The sequence below is a fragment of the Heliangelus exortis genome, chromosome 13, assembly GCF_036169615.1.
Source record: "Heliangelus exortis chromosome 13, bHelExo1.hap1, whole genome shotgun sequence".
Lineage (NCBI taxonomy): Eukaryota > Metazoa > Chordata > Aves > Apodiformes > Trochilidae > Heliangelus > Heliangelus exortis.
The window spans coordinates 16940211-16957357 of NC_092434.1; the positions used below are offsets into that span (position 1 = coordinate 16940211).

General features: G+C 58.1%; 1 protein-coding gene across 2 annotated transcripts; it reads left to right on the forward strand.

The window, feature by feature from the left end:
- The first annotated feature begins 1769 nt into the window (after positions 1-1769).
- FA2H (fatty acid 2-hydroxylase) lies at positions 1770-16878 on the forward strand. 2 transcript variants are annotated; one of them, XM_071757097.1, is made up of 7 exons: positions 1770-2129; positions 9082-9177; positions 11142-11284; positions 11386-11492; positions 13345-13517; positions 14790-15042; positions 15975-16878. In XM_071757097.1, exons 1-7 carry the CDS (start codon positions 1785-1787, stop codon positions 16052-16054), a joined length of 1197 nt encoding a protein of 398 aa, XP_071613198.1. In that variant the 5' UTR covers positions 1770-1784; the 3' UTR covers positions 16055-16878. The 2 variants fall into 2 exon arrangements, with proteins under 2 accessions (XP_071613198.1, XP_071613199.1); XM_071757098.1 differs by having other exon boundaries at positions 14871-15042.
- The last annotated feature ends 269 nt before the right edge of the window (positions 16879-17147 follow it).

A 17147-nucleotide genomic window follows, 5' to 3' on the forward strand; every position in this document is an offset into this window, starting at 1 on the left:
CCACACCTCCTTTGGGGTCTCCTGCAGCATCTTGGGACTCCTCTGCCCTCCTGCCCAGCCCCAGAAGGGGCGTTTCTCACCACTACAAAAACCTCTCCGTGAGACCCCTTTGTGCCAGGGATGTGTGTTCTGCTGCTGCACCCATCGGGGTGCAAAATTCACCCAGCCTCCCCCCCAAAAATGCAGCTTCTTCCCCTGTAGGTGTTGGCAGGGCTGTGCTGGGAAGGTGAAGCTGCCACTGTGGTGGGTTTGGCTTCTGTCTTGATTAAAGGCCTCGGTTAACACCCTCCAGCACCCCAAAGGCAAGGGGCCCGGGGCAGGGTGTGGGGGGGGTCCCATTTCTGAGCCAGCAAACCCCTCCTTAATTATCAGCTGCAGCCCAGCACAGCCACAATTTGCCAGCACATGGCCAGCCCCTGTGGTCAAGGGTGTCACCCCAAAGCACCCCTCCACCCCAAGCCCAGCAGCTGCTTGGAGGGAAGGATCTCCAAAAAAAAAAAAAAAATGGGGAGAAAAGCCCCTTTTTTGGTGTTCTCTGTGATTTCTCTGTCCGTGATTCCCTGTGGGGGGTTTGAGGCAACAGCCTCCACCTCCCCTGCGGTGCTGCCCACCCGGGCTGATTGTGTGTGTGAAATTTAATTAATATTGAAATAAACCCACAGACAGGCAGGTGTGTATGTGGGGGGTTATCACACCTCTAGGGAAGGAGCAGTAGGGTGAGGTGGCTCCAGAAGGGACCCCGGGAGGGATCCTGCTCTCTGAGCAAGGATTGGGTTTTCCCTCTACCTCGGACACAGCAGAGCTGGGGGTGGCAGCACCCTGGGAAGGGTGATACCCCTGGGGGGTTGCCTATAAACCCCCCCATACATTCCTTGTGATCTCCCCAAGCCCCATGGTGTGCCCTGAGTCCCCCATTACCACCCTGCATCTTTCCCAAATCCCCCCATTTCCCTCCACCCCCCAACCCCCCCCCCCGTGTGTCCTCATGCCCTCCCTCACCCACCCTCTCCCCTTCTGGGGTGCCCTCTACCCCCACTCTCCCATGCATGTGCTCCCATGATCCCCAATAGCCCCCCAAACCCATAAAGTTCTCCCCTTACCCCCCACTGACCCCTCCTGCATCCCCACGCTCCCTCTTTGCTCACCCACATGTGCCACATGCCCACCCTCACCCCCTCACCCCCCCCTGGGGTGCCCTGTACCCCTCCATGTGTTCCCGTGATGCCCCCATAACCCAACACTGGCACTCTATGGCCCCCTAAGGGGACCCCCTTATCCCCACACTCCCCCTTTGCCCACCCATGGGTGCCCCATGGCTCCCCCCACCCCCTCCCCGAGGCCACCTGCCTTGGGGTGGAACCTCCTCAACCTGAACCCCGAACCCCATAACCCAACACTGGCACTCTATGGCCCCCTAAGGGGACCCCCTTATCCCCACGATCCCCCTTTGCCCACCCATGGGTGCCCCATGACTTCCCCCCCCCTCCTCCCCGAGTCCACCTGCCTTGGGGCGGAACCTCCCCTACCTGAACCCCGAACCCCATAACCCAACACTGGCACTCCATGCCCCCCAACCCCTAAGGGGACCCCCTTATCCCCACGCTCCCCCTTTGCCCACCCATGGGTGCCCCATGGCTCTCCCCCCTCCACCCCGAGGCCACCTGCCTTGGGGCGGAACCTCCCCAACCCGAACCCCGAACCCCGCCCTCCCGGTCCCGGCTCTGTCCAACGGGGAGCGAGCGTGGGGGGCGTGTCCCGCGTGGGCGTGTCCGGGCGGCATATTGATGTATGCAGATGAGCAGGTGCGGGCAGAGCGCGGGTCGCGGGGCGTGCAGCGGGACGGAGGGGCCGTGTCCGTGGCCATGGCGGCTCCGCCGCCGCGCTCTTTCAGCGCCGCCGAGGTGCGGGCCCGCTGCGCGGAGGGCGCCTGCCTGGTCCGCTGCCGCCGCCGGCTCTACGATCTGAGCGGCTTCGTGCGGTTGCACCCGGGGGGTGAGCAGCTGCTCCGGCGGCGGGCGGGCACCGACGTGAGCGCCGCGCTGGACGGGCCCCCGCACCGGCACTCGGCCAACGCCCGGCGCTGGCTGGAGCAGTACTACTTGGGGGAGATGGAGCCCGCCGATGAGCAGGTACGGCCGGGCACGGTACCCGTCTGTGGGGTCTGGAAGGGGTGCAGGGTGGGCTGAGTCTGTAGGGTGTCCCGCAGCTGGGGTGTGACATCTGTAGGGTGTGTGCGAGCTGTGGGGTGTCACCTACAGAGTGGCCCAGAGCTGGAGTGTGCCATCCATAGGGTGTCTCGCAACTGGGGTGTGTCAGCTATAGGGTGTCCCAGAGCTGGGCTGTCCCGGCTGTGGGATGTGCAGAGGCTATGGGGCAACCCAGCTCTGGCATAGGATACCCCGGGGCTGAGGTGTGCAGAGTCCATAGGGTGCTCCGGGTTTGGGGTGTCCCAGCTCTGGCATGTATAGAGTCTGTAGGGTGTCCTCGGTCTCGAGTGTACGGAGTCCACAGGGCTCCAGGTCCAGGCTGTGTGGGACCTGAGCAGTGTGGGGTTTAAAGAGCAACTCAGGTCCAGGGAGTAGGGGCACAAACTCTGTAGGTCACCTTGGGACTGGGCTGCAGGATCTGAGCCACACAAATTCTATAGGGCACCCCAGGTCCAAACTCTCAGAGTCACAACTGTACAGGGAATGCAGAGGCTGTACAGGATGTGGGGGGTAGGGGTCATGGAGGCTTTGGAGTGTATGTCATATATAGGGTGTACAGGGCTCCCAGGACCAGGTCTGAGCTGTATGGGAGGTGGAGTGTGTTGGGTCTGAGCTGCACGGGGCAGTGGGGGTGAGGCTGTGGATGGTCTGGGGGTCTATGGAGCATGAGGGGGTATGAGGGTGTTGGAAGCTCCCGGGGTCCTCTGTAGATGGTGCCTGAAGTGTATGGGGCACAGTGGCTCTGGGAAGGTGTGTGGGGCTGCCAGCATCTGTAGGGTGGAGATCTGTGGGGCCTGAGAGCCAGAGGATCCCAGAGTGCATAGGGCTTGGGCTCCTGGAGACCTGATCTGGATGGTGTCCCAGGTACACAGCACCTGGTGTCTTTGGGGTCCCACCCCACGGTCACATCCTGCCCTGGCTGTGCTGGGAGGCAAGGCTGATGGGTGCCAGCACAGTGTGGAGGTGTCGGGGACTCCAAAGGGGTGTGGGAGATGGGGCAAAGGGGTGTGGGAGATGGGGACGTGCAGCTCGGTGCAGTGCCATGTGGCCTGGGGCTGGTGACGGGACAGAACTCCCTCCCTGGCAGTGCCAGAACTCAGCCAGAAGGAAATGGGGCCGGGGCTGGGGGTGGGGGTGGGGGTGGGTGCTGGGTGGTACCGTTTACCAGCGCTCACCATCTGCTGCTGGGGAGAGGAGCCCAGCACCTCCTAAACTGCCCAGGCACGGACAAGGGTGACCGGGGCTCAGCCCAGGTGGAAGGGAAAGCTCCCTGGGGAAATGGCACTGCCGCTGGGTGCACCATGGCACTGCTGCCACCATTACCAGCACACTGCGGGCAGGCTGCCCAAGCAGCGGGTCCAGCCCAGCCCCCTCCGCCAGCCCAATGGCTGCTGTTCCCCTCTGGATGTCCCAGCAAGGTCAGTGACCGGTCAGTCCCCCCGAGGCTGCTTGTTTGCACTCTTGGTTCTCCTCCCCGTGGCACAGCATCGGCGGCAGAGCCACAGACGGGGCTTTGTTTGGCGCGGCTGCAATCGCTGCCTGCTCTTTCCCCGGGTCCCGGTGATGGCACTCGCTCTGCCGGGACGCTTCGTTGCTGCCACCTCCCCGCAGGTGTGACGAGCCCAACGGGTTGGGGCGAAGGAAGGTACCGGCCAAACAAGTTCTCGCTCTGCAGCCCGCACCGAGAGGAATTGCCACCGTCCCAATGCAAATACCCGGTGTGATAACGCCGGGGCGCTGGGAGATCAGACGCTGCCTGGCAGCAGATAAAGAACCATCCTGCGCTGTAACACGAGGCAGGGCAGGGGAATCCGGCACGCACCCGGTGCCTGAGCTGCTCTGCCAGAGTTACTGCTTCCCAAAATCCCTCTAAGGGGGGGATAGGGGAAATTGGTGCCCTTGGTGGAGTTTGGTTGCATCTGGTCCCCAAAGGAGGTGCTGCATCACCCCGGTCCAGCTCCGGACCTCCAGGGCTTTGCTGGTGCCTCTCCCCGCCCATTGCAGGTCACAGAATCCTAGAATGGGCTGGGTTGGAAGGGACCTCAGAGCTCATCAAGTCCAACCCTTGATCCACTCCCCCCGTGGTTCCCAGCCCATGGCACTGAGTGCCACATCCAGGCTCTTTTGAAATATCTCCAGGGATGGAGAATCCACCCCTTCCCTGGGCAGCCCATTCCAATGCCTGATCACCCTCTCCAGCAAGAAATTCTTTCTCATGTCCAACCTAAACCTCCCCTGGCACAACTTGAGACCTCTTGTGCCCTCTTGTCTTGCTGAGAGTTGCCTGGGAAAAGAGCCCAACCCCCCCCGGCTCCAACCTCCTTTCAGGGAGTTGGAGAGAGTGATGAGGTCTCCCCTGAGCCTCCTCTTCTCCAGCCTCAACACCCCCAGCTCCCTCAGCCCTTCCTCACAGGACTTGTGCTGGATCCCTTCCCAGCCTCCTTGCTCTTCTCTGGACCTGCTCCAGCACCTCAATCTCCTTCCTGAGCTGAGGGGCCCAGAACTGGACACAGGACTCAAGCTGTGGCCTCCCCAGGGCTGAGCACAGGGGCAGAATCCCTTCCCTGGACCTGCTTCCTTGGACCTGCTGTCCCTGGGGTTTCACTATCCCTGTTCCAAGGGGTGTGGGAGCCTGAGATCCCACCAGCATCCATCCAGCTCCAAAAGACTTTGAGGGTTTTGGAAAAGTGGGGTGAAAACTTGTTGAAGCAGGAGGGGAAAAGAGGAAGATGAGAGGCAGCCTTCATCCCACCAGCACACCTCTCTGCCCCCCTTCCTGTGGCTCCTGGAAGCTCAGCTCCATCCTCAGGCTGCAGGTCCCTCTTCTGCATCACCCTCTGGCTAAGGACAAATTAACCCCCCAATGCAAACGGTGCCTATAGGGGAGATCAAAGCAAGAAGCAATAATTACCCAAACTAGACAGTGGATTTAAACAGCTTCGCTAGAGGGAAACTGGAACATCTTAATTACTCTGCCAGTTTCAGCAATGAGAGACTTTCATCACAGACTCTCTGGGGTACGTGACGTGGCTGTGAGTCACAGAAAATCCCCTGTCCTCTCAGGGCTGGTGTCCTCCCCTTCCTCTCGCCCACATTGCTGCGTGTCTGGCTGCCCTGACTCTGTCCCAGCTCCAGCTTACACCTTCTTGTTGTGACAAGTGGCTTTTATTTTTATTGGTAGTATTATGAGGACAAGTTACCTTCAACCTCCTTTTCCTACTCGTACTGCACCCAGTGTTTAATGGTCGGGGACACAGCCCTGTGGGGCTCTGCCAGCCACTGCCTGTGGTGCTGGTGGGATGGTGGTACCAGGAGCACATCCCCATGCCTCCTGGGGTGACCTCCTGAGCCTGTGCTGTCAATGCCACTTGTCCCCTGTGGACATCAGCCAAGTGAGTGGTGCAGGAGCTCGGTGGAGAGGCACAGCCAAGGATCCTGTGGGATTTGACTCATCAGGCAAAAGGGCAGGGGTGGAAAACCTGGGTGGGGGATATCTGCGGGTAGCATGGCCCTGCCTGGGCCAGGGGAGCTTCTCAGCTCCCTCCTGCCTGCATCTCGGGTACCTGAGCCTCCCATCCAACCTCGTTCACATCTTGGGACATTTGGGTTTGCTTTGAATGTCCTCAGCCCTGGTGCTGGGCAGCAGTGGGGTGGTGGTGCTGGTCCAGGGCAGTGGGGTGCTTGCAGATGGACACCGGGTCACCCAGTTACTGCCCAGTGGGGTGCCCTGGGTGCTCATCCCCACTCCCTCCTGGCAGCCCACTGGTTGGGGCAGTGGCACAGGAAGGTCCTGTTCTGTAGATGTGAACTTTTCCTTTGTTACATCAGGCCTCTTGCACAGGTCTCCTGACAGGGCTTGTTTGGCTGGGGATGACTTGGGTGTACCAGCATCACCCATGGGTGACAGAGCACAGCAGTGGCCAAGATCTCTTCGGCCACCTTCACACCCACCTTTTATTCACTGGAGGAGGAGCAGGGTGAGGAGCAGCCCCTGCTCTGGTCCTGGGGGTGGTCGGGTCCCCCGTGGGGTGGCTGCACACTTGGGCCAGGCAGGAATGTGCTGAGGCTCCAGGGAGCAAGCCAGGGCACGCAGGCAGGGCTTGCACCATGGTTGCACCACAACCACTGGTCTTCTCAGTGCTGATCCCGGGCTAAGCAAGGGGAAAGCCTTCCTCCCAGAGAGGAGAAGTAGGAGGAGGTGACAGGGGCAGGGCGGGGTGCTGGGAGGGTGCTAACTGTGGCAGGCAGGGCTGTGGCATCTTGCAGGTGACACCTGTCCTCCCTGGCCTGGGTGTGAGGGAGGTGGGGTCTGAGCCCCCACTGCACCTCCCAGGCCTGGGGGTGGGAGTGGGGAAGCCTCAGCCACACTCAGTTCTACGTGTGCAGGGGATTTGGAGCTGTGTGGAAGTTTCAGAAAGAGGAGGAGAGGTGTTGTGTAGCTGGGCTTTCTCAAACATCCTTCCTGCTGTGGGCAAGGAGGTGGAGAGCACAGACTCATTTCTTGGGGGGGTAGAAAAGCCCTCTTTCTCCCTCTCTCTTTCTCCCTCTCTCCTTCTCCCTCTCTCTTTCTCCCTCTCTCCTTCTCCCTCTCTCCTTCTCCCTCTCTCCTTCTCCCTCTCTCCTTCTCCCTCTCTCCTTCTCCCTCTCTCCTTCTCCCTCTCTCCTTCTCCCTCTCTCCTCTCCCTCTCTCCTTCTCCCTCTCTCCTTCTCCCTCTCTCCTTTTCTCCCCTCTCCTTTTTCTCCCCTCTCCTTTTTCTCCCCTCTCCTTTTTCTCCCCTCTCCTTTTTCTCCCTCTCTCCTTTTTCTCCCTCTCTCCTTTTTTCTCCCTCTCTCCTTTTTCTCCCTCTCTCCTTTTTCTCCCTCTCTCCTTTTTTCTCCCTCTCTCCTTTTTTCTCCCTCTCTCCTTTTTTCTCCCTCTCTCCTTTTTTCTCCCTCTCTCCTTTTTTCTCCCTCTCTCCTTTTTTCTCCCTCTCTCCTTTTTTCTCCCTCTCTCCTTTTTTCTCCCTCTCTCCTTTTTCTCCCTCTCTCCTTTTTTCTCCCTCTCTCCTTTTTTCCCCCTCTCTCCTTTTTTCCCCCTCTCTCCTTTTTTCTCCCTCTCTCCTTTTTTCTCCCTCTCTCCTTTTTTCTCCCTCTCTCCTTTTTTCTCCCTCTCTCCTTTTTCTCCCTCTCTCCTTTTTCTCCCTCTCTCCTTTTTCTCCCTCTCTCCTTTTTCTCCCTCTCTCCTTTTTCTCCCTCTCTCCTTTTTCTCCCTCTCTTAAAGCCAAATTTTCTTTCAAAGCTACTGGGGGGAGGAGGCAAAACCATGACTTGACCACCCCTGGCTGGATTTTGAGGCATCCTCCCTCCCCTGGCAAGCCTGGCTGATGGACAGAACATGTGGAGATAAAAATAAGGGTGGGGACCCTGCAGAGGGAGGAGTCCACAGCATCACCTCACACCTAGCCCTTCCTGCAGTAAAACTGGGGATTTTTCAAGTCCTGCCTGGCTGGAAATACCCCTTATCCTGCCCCCTGCCTCCCTGCGGGTGAGTGGCTGCCCTGGGGCTGGGTAGCTCCGGTACCAGTGGGATGAGATCCATTTGGGAAAGGGGGTGGGAGCCCAGCAGCGAGAAGTGCCTGGTGCTGGCAAGCGGTGAAGTCCTGTCCTCCCTGGCGAGGTGACACCGGTGTTCTGCCACCTCCCTTGGCTGCCGAGGCTGGGCGGGGTTATTCCCAGCATCCCATCCCTCCTGGAGCATCCCCCGGGGATCTGGCAGCTGCCAGGAGCAAAACCCTTCCCGGGTGCCAGCAGCACAGCGGGTAGTGCCGGTACCGTGCCGGTACCGTGCCGGTACCGTGCCGGTACCGTGCCGGTACCGTGGCGTGCCTGGCTGCCAGGTTAATGGGTAACTCCAGGTGACAAAGCAGGAGGAAAGGCATGTTTGGCACGTCCTGCCCGGGGAGCCGATGGGTTGCCGGGGGGCACAGCCAGCTCGGGGCTTGCAGGGGCACACTGTGGCTTTGCTAAGCCTCCCCTCCACCCCCCCGTGCCAACCCCTCCTGCTGGAAGGCAGTGCTGGCAGGCAGAGGGCTGGCACGTCCAAGCAGCAGGTTTCTCATGTCCTTTGGCCAGCTCTGGCAGTGGCACCACAGCCTGGGCTTCCTCCTGTCCCCCAGCCCTTGTTGTGCCTTCTCCAGCCAAAACCAACCCCCCTCTTGCTTCATCTCTGATGGGCTGCAGTGAAGGTGCCCAGCCTGGTGCCACCCTGTGAAGGCCACTTTGCTTTTTAACCCAGGACAAGCTCCGTCCCACTGCATTTTTCCCCCCTGTGCCTGAAGCCAGGGTGGTGTCACTGGCCATGCCGTGGTCCCCAGGTTCCTCAGGGACCAAAATGCTGAGATGAGCTTTTGCTGGCAGGGAGGAGGGAGCCTGGTGCCAGTGTTGCGATGGCTCTGGCAGTGATACCCTGTGCTGTGTTGGTGTTGGGGACAGCCCAGGCTGGTGCTTGCCAGGCCTGTGGGAAGGTGGGCAGTGCTCTGAGGTTTCCTGTTTGCATGGGGAAATGCTGGCCAAGGGCCCAGAAGCCTCTGCTTTGCAATGCTCAAGCACCTGTGGGTAGAAAAAGTGTCCTTGAGGAGAGGTCTCCAAAAAAAGATGGGGGAGCACGGTGCTCAGTGCATGGTTCAAAGGGCAGCCCAGCTCACCAGCAGCCTCATCCTGCAAGAACCTGCTCTGCAGGAACTGGCTGACTTAAATTCATCAGATTTTTCCCCTTATTTATTTAGCAGGAAGGTGTGAGCTCTGCCATCCCCCTGGGTGGCACGGCCACTGCCACCCCTAACGGTGTCTGCCACCAGTGGTTCATCCTGGGGACTTTCCTTCTCTTTTTTTTCAGGGCCCCCCTGAGCCAGTGGATGAGATGGCAGAAGATGCCACAGCCCAGCCCCCGAGGCAGCTGGATCCCCGCTGGAAAACCGTGGACATGGAGAAGGTAAGAGCCAGGGGGTTCTCCAGCACGATGTTTGCCAGAGGGCTCCTCCTGGGGGGCAGGGGGACTCCTCCTCCTCCTGATGCCCGGGAAGCTGGGATGCCAGAGGGTGCTGAGCTGCTCCAGCTGCTCCTGCCCTTTCTCCTGGAGCAGGCAGAATCCCTCCTGCTTTATTGCCTGGGCAGGGCCAGGCTGGGAGGCTCCTGCAGCAGCATGGGTGGAGTTGTCTTTCTCTTGACAGTGCCCTTCGAGCAGGATGTGCTGCCAAGCCACACCTTGCTGGCAGGTTTGTTTTGGGTTTGGGGTTTTTTGTTTTTTTTTTTTCTTTATTTTTTTTTTCATTTTTCCCTCTTGGCTGAGCACCCATAATGAACACAGTGGGATCCCCTGGGCAGAGCAATCCCTGTGCAGGCAGGGTGCTCCCTGCTCTGCCAGCTCCTCTCTGAGCAGGAGCACAGATTTGTCCCCAAGGTGCTTTTGGATGTCCCTGTTGTTCATTGCACCACCTGGCCACCGTGCCTCAAATGGTGAGTGTGCTTCTCATCTTGCAAAGGGATTTAATTATCTTTTCTTCTGAGCAGAAAAACATCTTTTAGCCCTCAATATTTTGCTGCTGACCACCTTTAAAAGCAAACCTGCTTTTAAGCCCCAAGTGACCTTTCTGCTCCAACTTCTCCCCAGCCTCCCTGGTGCCTCTGTCCGTGCACCAGCTGTGAGCTGGGGTTGTTTCTCCTCCTGGGTGACTGCACCCACCCCTGCCTGGGAGCAGAACCCCAAAAAGGCCCTCGGCCACCTCATTTCCCTGCCCTGAAATGCCCCAAACAGAGCCACCCCCCACGGCTGCCAAGTGACCGTGGGCACAGCCGGGGGCACGGGGCAGCCGCGCCGGCGCCGGGTGGCACAGGCCAAGCTGGTGGAGAGCTGCCAGGTCCAGGGCTGAGAGAGCAGTTTCTGTCTTGGGGCAGAGGTGGGACCCAGAAACCACCTTATCTGGCTGGGCTGGCAGCAGAGGTGTCCGGGGATGCTGAGCAGAGGTGGTGCTGCTCGTCGGTTCTCTCCTTTTTTGGCCCCGTGCAGATGTGAGCATCCCCTGCATCCCTGCTCCACATCCCTTCCTGCTTGGCTCCTCACTGCCAGAGCCCTGAGAGAAGATGGTGAGAGGTCTGCAGCACCTCTGCTGTGGAAACAGGCTGAGAGTTTGGGTTGATGAGCCTGGAGAAGAAAAGGCTCTGGGGAGATCTTAGGGCACCTTCCAGTGCCTGAAGGAGCTGCAGGAAAGCTGGGGAGGGACTTTTTACAGGGGCCTAGAGAGATGGGACAAGGGGGAATGGCTTCAGACTGCAAGAGAGGAGATTTAGGTTACACATTAGGAAGAAATTCTTCACTATGAGGCTTGTAAGACACTGGCCCAGGTTGCCCATGGAAGCTGTGGCTGCCCCATCCCTGGCAGTGTCCAAATCCAGGCTGGATGGGGCTTGGAGCAACCTGGGCTGGTGGGAGGTGTCCCTGCCCATGCAGGGGGTTGGGACTGGGTGAGCTTTAAGGTCCCTTCCAACCCAAACCAGTCTGGGGTTCTATGATTCTCTCACCAAGGAGAAAGCCCTCAGCTGGGGCAATGTTGTGGGGACAGGCCCTGGGTCCTGCTGGTTGCAAGGTCACAGGTAGAAACCAGGTAGGATTTCTCCTCACAATCTGATCTTGCAGGTCCCACGGGGTAAAACAGCCTCAGTTATCAGGTCCAGGTCCAGGTCCATCCACCCTGCCCTTGAGTTGCTGGCAGGTACTCAATGGGAGGGGTGTGAGCACAGTGCTGTGGGGCTGATGTGTGCCTGGCTGGGGTTCTCTGCCCCACGCTGGTGCCTGGGGGGAAGCCCAGAACTGCTTGGAGCAAAAAGCAGTAGCTTGTGGGGCAACGGAAGAGGTTTGCAGCCTGAAACGTGAGGTTACAACAGTGTCTGCCCCCTCAGGACCTGGTGGACTGGCAGAAACCCTTGCTGTGGCAAGTGGGCTACCTGGGGGAGAAGTATGACGAGTGGGTGCACCAGCCCGTGGATCGGCCCATCCGCCTCTTCCACTCGGATATCCTGGAGTTCCTCTCCAAGACGGCGTGGTGAGCCCAGGGTGTCTGCGTGGATGTCCCCACGGGAAGGGGGACAGGGCTGCCCCACCCCACCGGGTGTCCCTCTGACATCATCTCCCTTTCCCCTGTAGGTACGTGGTGTTCATGGTGTGGGCACCCGTGGTGCTCTATCTCAGCTGGGTCAGCTACACCTCCCTCGCCCAGGGCAACACCCGGCTCTTCTCCTCCTTCACCACAGGTACCAGCAGGGACTCAGCTCACTGCCTCCACCCCAGGTCCAAGGACAGGACCACCACGAGTGGCGGGGCACCCCCTGCATCCCTTCCCCGCCCTCCTCCCGTGCATGTTCCCTGCACGAAGCTGCCTGCGCCGCTTTCAAGCCTCCGCCTCCATCCCCTCCTCACCCACACCCTTCGGTCCCTGCCAGGGGACTGACAGACTCCAGGAACCCTTCTTTCCCTCCATCCCCAAGCCAGAGCCCCTGGCGTGGCTGGGGTGCCTGCCACCCACCCACCCTGAGCCGTGCCCGGGTGCTGGCACAGCGGGGGAACAGACCCGGCTCTCACGCCACGGGGCTCGCACAGTGCGGGGCTTGTTTGCCTGTCCTTGAATCTCCCAGTGTCTCCTCCCCCTCCCGGGAATAACAAGTGTGGCTGGGGCAGGCTGTCTTCTTTGTTGTGCTTTTTTTTTTTCATTCTTTCTTTTTTTTTTTTTTTTTTTTTTCCTTGGTCTCTCTATTTTTTTTGCAAGGTGCCACCCAGTGCCAGCTGTGCCCAGCTGCAGGGAGGAACACACACACACCACCCCCCCTCCCTCCAGCTCCTCGTGGCCTTCAGCACCTTGATGGCAAGGGGGTCACTTATTTAGCTTTTTTTAAAAAAATGAACAGGTTTGAGGGCCTGGGTTTGGGAACAGGAGGGGTTTGAATTGTGCTACTGAGGATGCAGGAATACACACACACCCTACCCTCCCCCTCCCTCCAGCTCCTCGTGGCCTTCAGCACCTTGATGACAAGGGGATCACTTATTTAGGTTTTTTTTTAAAAAATGAACAGGTTTGAGGATCTGGGTTTGGGGAAGGGTTTGAACTGTGCTACTGAGGACACAGGAATACACACACACCCCATCCCCCCCTTGCTCCATTTCCTCGTGGCCTTCAGCACCTTGATGACAAGGGGGTCCCTTATTTAGTTTTTTTTTTTTTTAAATGAACAGGTTTGAGGATCTGGGTTTGGGGAAGGGTTTGAATTGTGCTACTGAGGATGCAGGAATACACACACACCCCACCCTCCCTCCATCTCCTCGTGGCCTTCAGCACCTTAATGACAAGGGGATCACTTATTTAGGTTTTTTTTTAAAAAATGAACAGGTTTGAGGATCTGGGTTTGGGGAAGTGTTTGAATTGTGCTACTGAGGATGCAGGAATACACACACACCCCACTCCCCCTTGCTCCATTTCCTCGTGGCCTTCAGCACCTTGATGGCAAGGGGGTCACTTATTTAGCTTTTTTTTAAAAAATGAAGAGGCTTGAGGATCTGGGTTTGGGAATGGGAGGGGTTCGAATTGTGCTACTGAGGACACAGGGCTGGCAGCCAGCCCTGAAAGGAGGAGGTGGCTGAAAAATGCTCTGCGGGGGAAAGTGCCCAACAAACCTATTCTTTCCCCCCCCCCCCTCCAAAAAAAAAAGAAAAAAAAAACCAACAAAAAGCAACCAACAAAAAACCTCTCAATGTCAACAACATTGTTTAACCATCACGAGTGCTGCTGGTACAGATAAGGTCCCTCTTTCCTTGTTCTGGTGGGTGAAGCAGCTTCCTAAGGACAGGGCTGTGCCTGGAGGCCGTGTCCTCGCTGACTCGTTGTGGCAGAGAGGACCCGAACCGTTTCCATAAAGCCTGCAAATCAATGGGAGTCAAAGGAAAACGTGGTGTTTGGGAAGGCAGCTCCCCGGGGAAGCTCAGGGCAGGCAGGAGGCAGAGGTGTGGGAGGCAGAGCTGAGCTCCACCCGCATGCCAGTGACAGGATGGCAACGTGTCAGAGCAGCTTGCATGTCACCTGCCCCGCTGACTGCTGCATGTCTCCTTGTGTAGAGTACTCCATCCCCGTCCACAAATACTACTTCCCCTTCATCTTCCTCCTGGGGATGTTCCTGTGGTCCCTGCTAGAGTACCTCATCCATCGCTTTGTCTTCCACATGAAGCCACCTGCTAGTAACTACTATCTCATCACCCTGCATTTCTTGCTGCATGGGCAGCATCACAAGGTGAGTCGCAGCTTGCACCCACGCCTCCACCAGCCCGTGGGAATCGTGGGCTTTGCTCATGGGGAGCTTGTCAGTGCCTGCTCAACGTGACTCGTGGCATCTTTGCCCCAAGCGGGGTCCTTACCCAATACCGGCACGGGCTGCAAGACGGGCTCCCAGGAGCTGCCCTCGGACCTGCGAGCTCCGGGGGAAGCCCGGGAAAAGCCTGGAAAAAGCCATGGGCTCCCTCTAGCTTTGCTGGAGGAAACGTCCCCCTGGAGCTTGGCTGCCCGACAGCCAAAGCCACCATCCAGCTCCGTGTGGGGCTGCTCCCACTGCCCGGTCTGTTCTTTGGGGAGGGCTCCTGGGGGCAGCTTGGTGTTGCCTTTTCCTGAACGAGTCTCCCCCAAATTTTTTCCTTCTTCTTCTTTAAATCTCCTTTCCTCTCCTTCTGTTTTAATACTGTGGATCTGGAAAAATGTTTTCACTGTTTTTAAAACAGAGAGAAAACCATGTATACCAGTTCTGAATGAATTCAGAATTAAAAACGAAATAGCATGTACAGAGATTACTAATCATAGAATCATAGAATCATAGAATTGGCTGGGTTGGAAGGGACCTCAGAGATCATCAAGTCCAACCCTTGACCCACCGGTGCAGTTGCTAGACCATGGCACTGAGTGCCACATCCAGTCTCTTTTTAAATGTCTCTAGGGATGGAGAATCCACCACCTCACCGGGCAGTCCATTCCATTGCCTGATCACCCTCTCTGTAAAAAAATTCTTTCTGATATCCAGCCTAAATCTCCCCTGGCACAACTTAAGACTGTGTCCTCTTGTCTTGTTGAAAGTCGTCTGGGAAAAGAGCCCAACCCCCCCCTGGCTCCAACCTCCTTTCAGGGAGTTGTAGAGAGTGATGAGGTCTCCCCTGAGCCTCCTCTTCTCCAGCCTCAACACCCCCAGCTCCCTCAGCCTCTCCTCATAGGGCCTGTGCTCGAGTCCCTTCACCAGCCTGGTTGCCCTCCTTTGGACCTGCTCCAGCACCTCAATCTCCTTCCTGAACTGAGGGGCCCAGAACTGGACACAGTACTCGAGGTGTGGCCTCACCAGGGCTGAGTACAGGGGCTAATCATAGCTTTAACTTTCTAAATACTTTTCATTATCTTTTCCCATTGACTACAGCTAAGAAAAACTAAAGAAGTTAGGAAAAACAAAGTTTTCAGAACGGATTTTTGGGGAGGGCGTGGGGTGAGTTAGGAGCTGCCTGTCCCACCGTCCCTCTCCCTTTTCCAGTCTCCCTTCGACAGCTCCCGCCTGGTCTTCCCTCCCGTGCCAGCCTCCCTGGTGATTGCCTTCTTCTACGGTGTCCTGCAGCTGATGCTGCCAGAGGTGCTGGGGCTTTCGGTGTTTGTCGGGGGGCTCTGCGGCTACGTCATCTACGACATGATGCACTACTACCTCCACTATGGCTCCCCGAAGAAAGGCACCTACCTGTACGGGCTGAAGGTTTATCACGTCAAGCACCACTTTGAACACCAAAAATCAGGTGAGCCCCACCTTCTCCGTGCCTGGGAAGGGCTGCCAGAGCCCCACCTGCCTGCACGTGTGTGCCCGATGCTCCGAAGTACTTTGGCGCTCGGGAAACCCGGGAGCCATGTGGCTTGGGAAGCGAGGTGTGAGGTGCTGCCACCCCATGGGGTGCGTTTCTCAGCCCCCGGGTTGAGGCTGGAGTCAGCAGTCTGTCTCGCCAGAAGGCACCAATGCCACCCAGGGACAGCAGGGAGGAGGCAGAGCCCTTCCCCTCGGGCGTGTGGGTGTCCATCCTCTCCCGGAGCAGCATCTTCTCAAGGCTGGGAGGAGTTGGCAGGCACAGGGTGAGGCCCTGGGCTTCCCCAGGTCCACCCCACATTTTCCTCAGCCTGCTGCTTGCTCAACTTGCCCTTTGCCCCGCTTTCTAGGAGAAAACACCCCATCCAGATAAGCTATCACCCATCCATGGGGCTGCTGGCACGGCCCAGCCATCTCTTTCCCTTTCTCCTCTTTGTCCTCCTTGCCCTCGCCTCTCTCCCTCTCTCCCTCTCTCCCTCTCTCCCTCTCTCCCTCTCTCCCTCTCTCCCTCTCTCCCTCTCTCCCTCTCTCCCTCTCTCCCTCTCTCCCTCTCTCCCTCTCTCCCTCTCTCCCTCTCTCCCTCTCTCCCTCTCTCCCTCTCTCCCTCTCTCCCTCCCTCCTCAAAATGCAGGTGCTCCTCCTTCACCATCCTCTCCCGAGGGACCACCTGGCCCAGGTATCCTCGTCAGACACTGTCATTTTTGCATCCACCCGGATGACGTCCCATCCTGGCCACTTGCCAGCTGCTCCCAGCCCCACCGTTTCCAGCGGCGGTGGCAGAGGCTCAGATGACACGGGACGAGCTGTGCTCTGCCCCCAGTGACATCCCAGTGCTGCGGGCTGAGCCCTCCCTCTCCCTCCTCCCCGCAGGCTTTGGCATCAGCACCCGCTTCTGGGATCACCCCTTCCGGACACTCATCCCCGAGGAGACCTTCGAGAAAGAGGATTGATGGCTCCGGCACGGCTCCTGGCTGCTGGCTCCGTCCCTCCCCAGCCCTCGGCGAGGCTGGCTGACCCCCGCAGCCCTCAGGGGGCTGTGCCACAGCGGTGGCCCCAAGCCGGAGCATCCCGGTGCTGCCCGTGGTCCAGGAGCGGGGGATGGGGCGGACGCGGATGTGGGAAAAAGCCAGGAGGAGGAGGAGGAGGAGGAGTTTGGGGGTTTCCTGCTCCTTCCTTGCCGCCCTCCCGCTCCAGGTCACGGATGCACGGGCAGATCTGCTGCCCGAGAGATGAAGTGCCTGATGCCCACTGCCCTCCTTTGCCCTGGCAGCTTTCCAGAGCCCCCCTGAGCCCTGCCCGGGTGTCTCCTCCCGAGCATCCTACAGGCTGTGGTTAACCCCATCACCTAACCCGTGCCGAGGGCCCCTCTGTATCCCGGGTCCTTCTCCTGGCTCGATCCCAGCGCGGGGCTTTCTTGGCCTGGGACCCTTGGGGTGGGGATCCTGCAGGTCTGCGTTTTGCCTTTTTCTAACCAACGCACCCATATCTCTCTGCCAGATTTATCAAGGTCATGGTTTTAGGTAGACATTGGCTACTGGAAACTTGAAACTCTAAACTACAATGAGCAGAATTGCTACGAGATACCGTTGTTTTGGGTTGGTTTTTTTTTTTTTTTTTTCCTTTTTTTTTTTTTTTTTTTTTTTCCCTGATCCTGTGATTTTTATTTTCTAATGTTTACTGCAGATATTTAAAGGTTTGGAAAAGAAAAAAAAAAGTTATATGTAAAACTGTAGACACTACAGCTGTAAATAAACTGTATATTTTGAAAAATAAAGCTTTTTAAAAAGGGTCTTGGTAAACGTAACCCCTCGGGGCTGCTCCCACCCCTTCCCTTGCTGCTGAAATCCGTGCTGTCACCCCTGGTGGTGACATGGGGGACACCTTCCCTGGCTTTGCAGGAGGGAAGCACAGCAAACCTGCATGACCCCGGGCTCTGGGTAAGTAGAAGCTTGCCGGAGCTGCCGCTTATTTCTCTGTAGTTGGGCAACAGCATCATGTGCTGCCCCGGGCTTCCCAAAATCAGCCTGGGCTGCTGACGAAGGC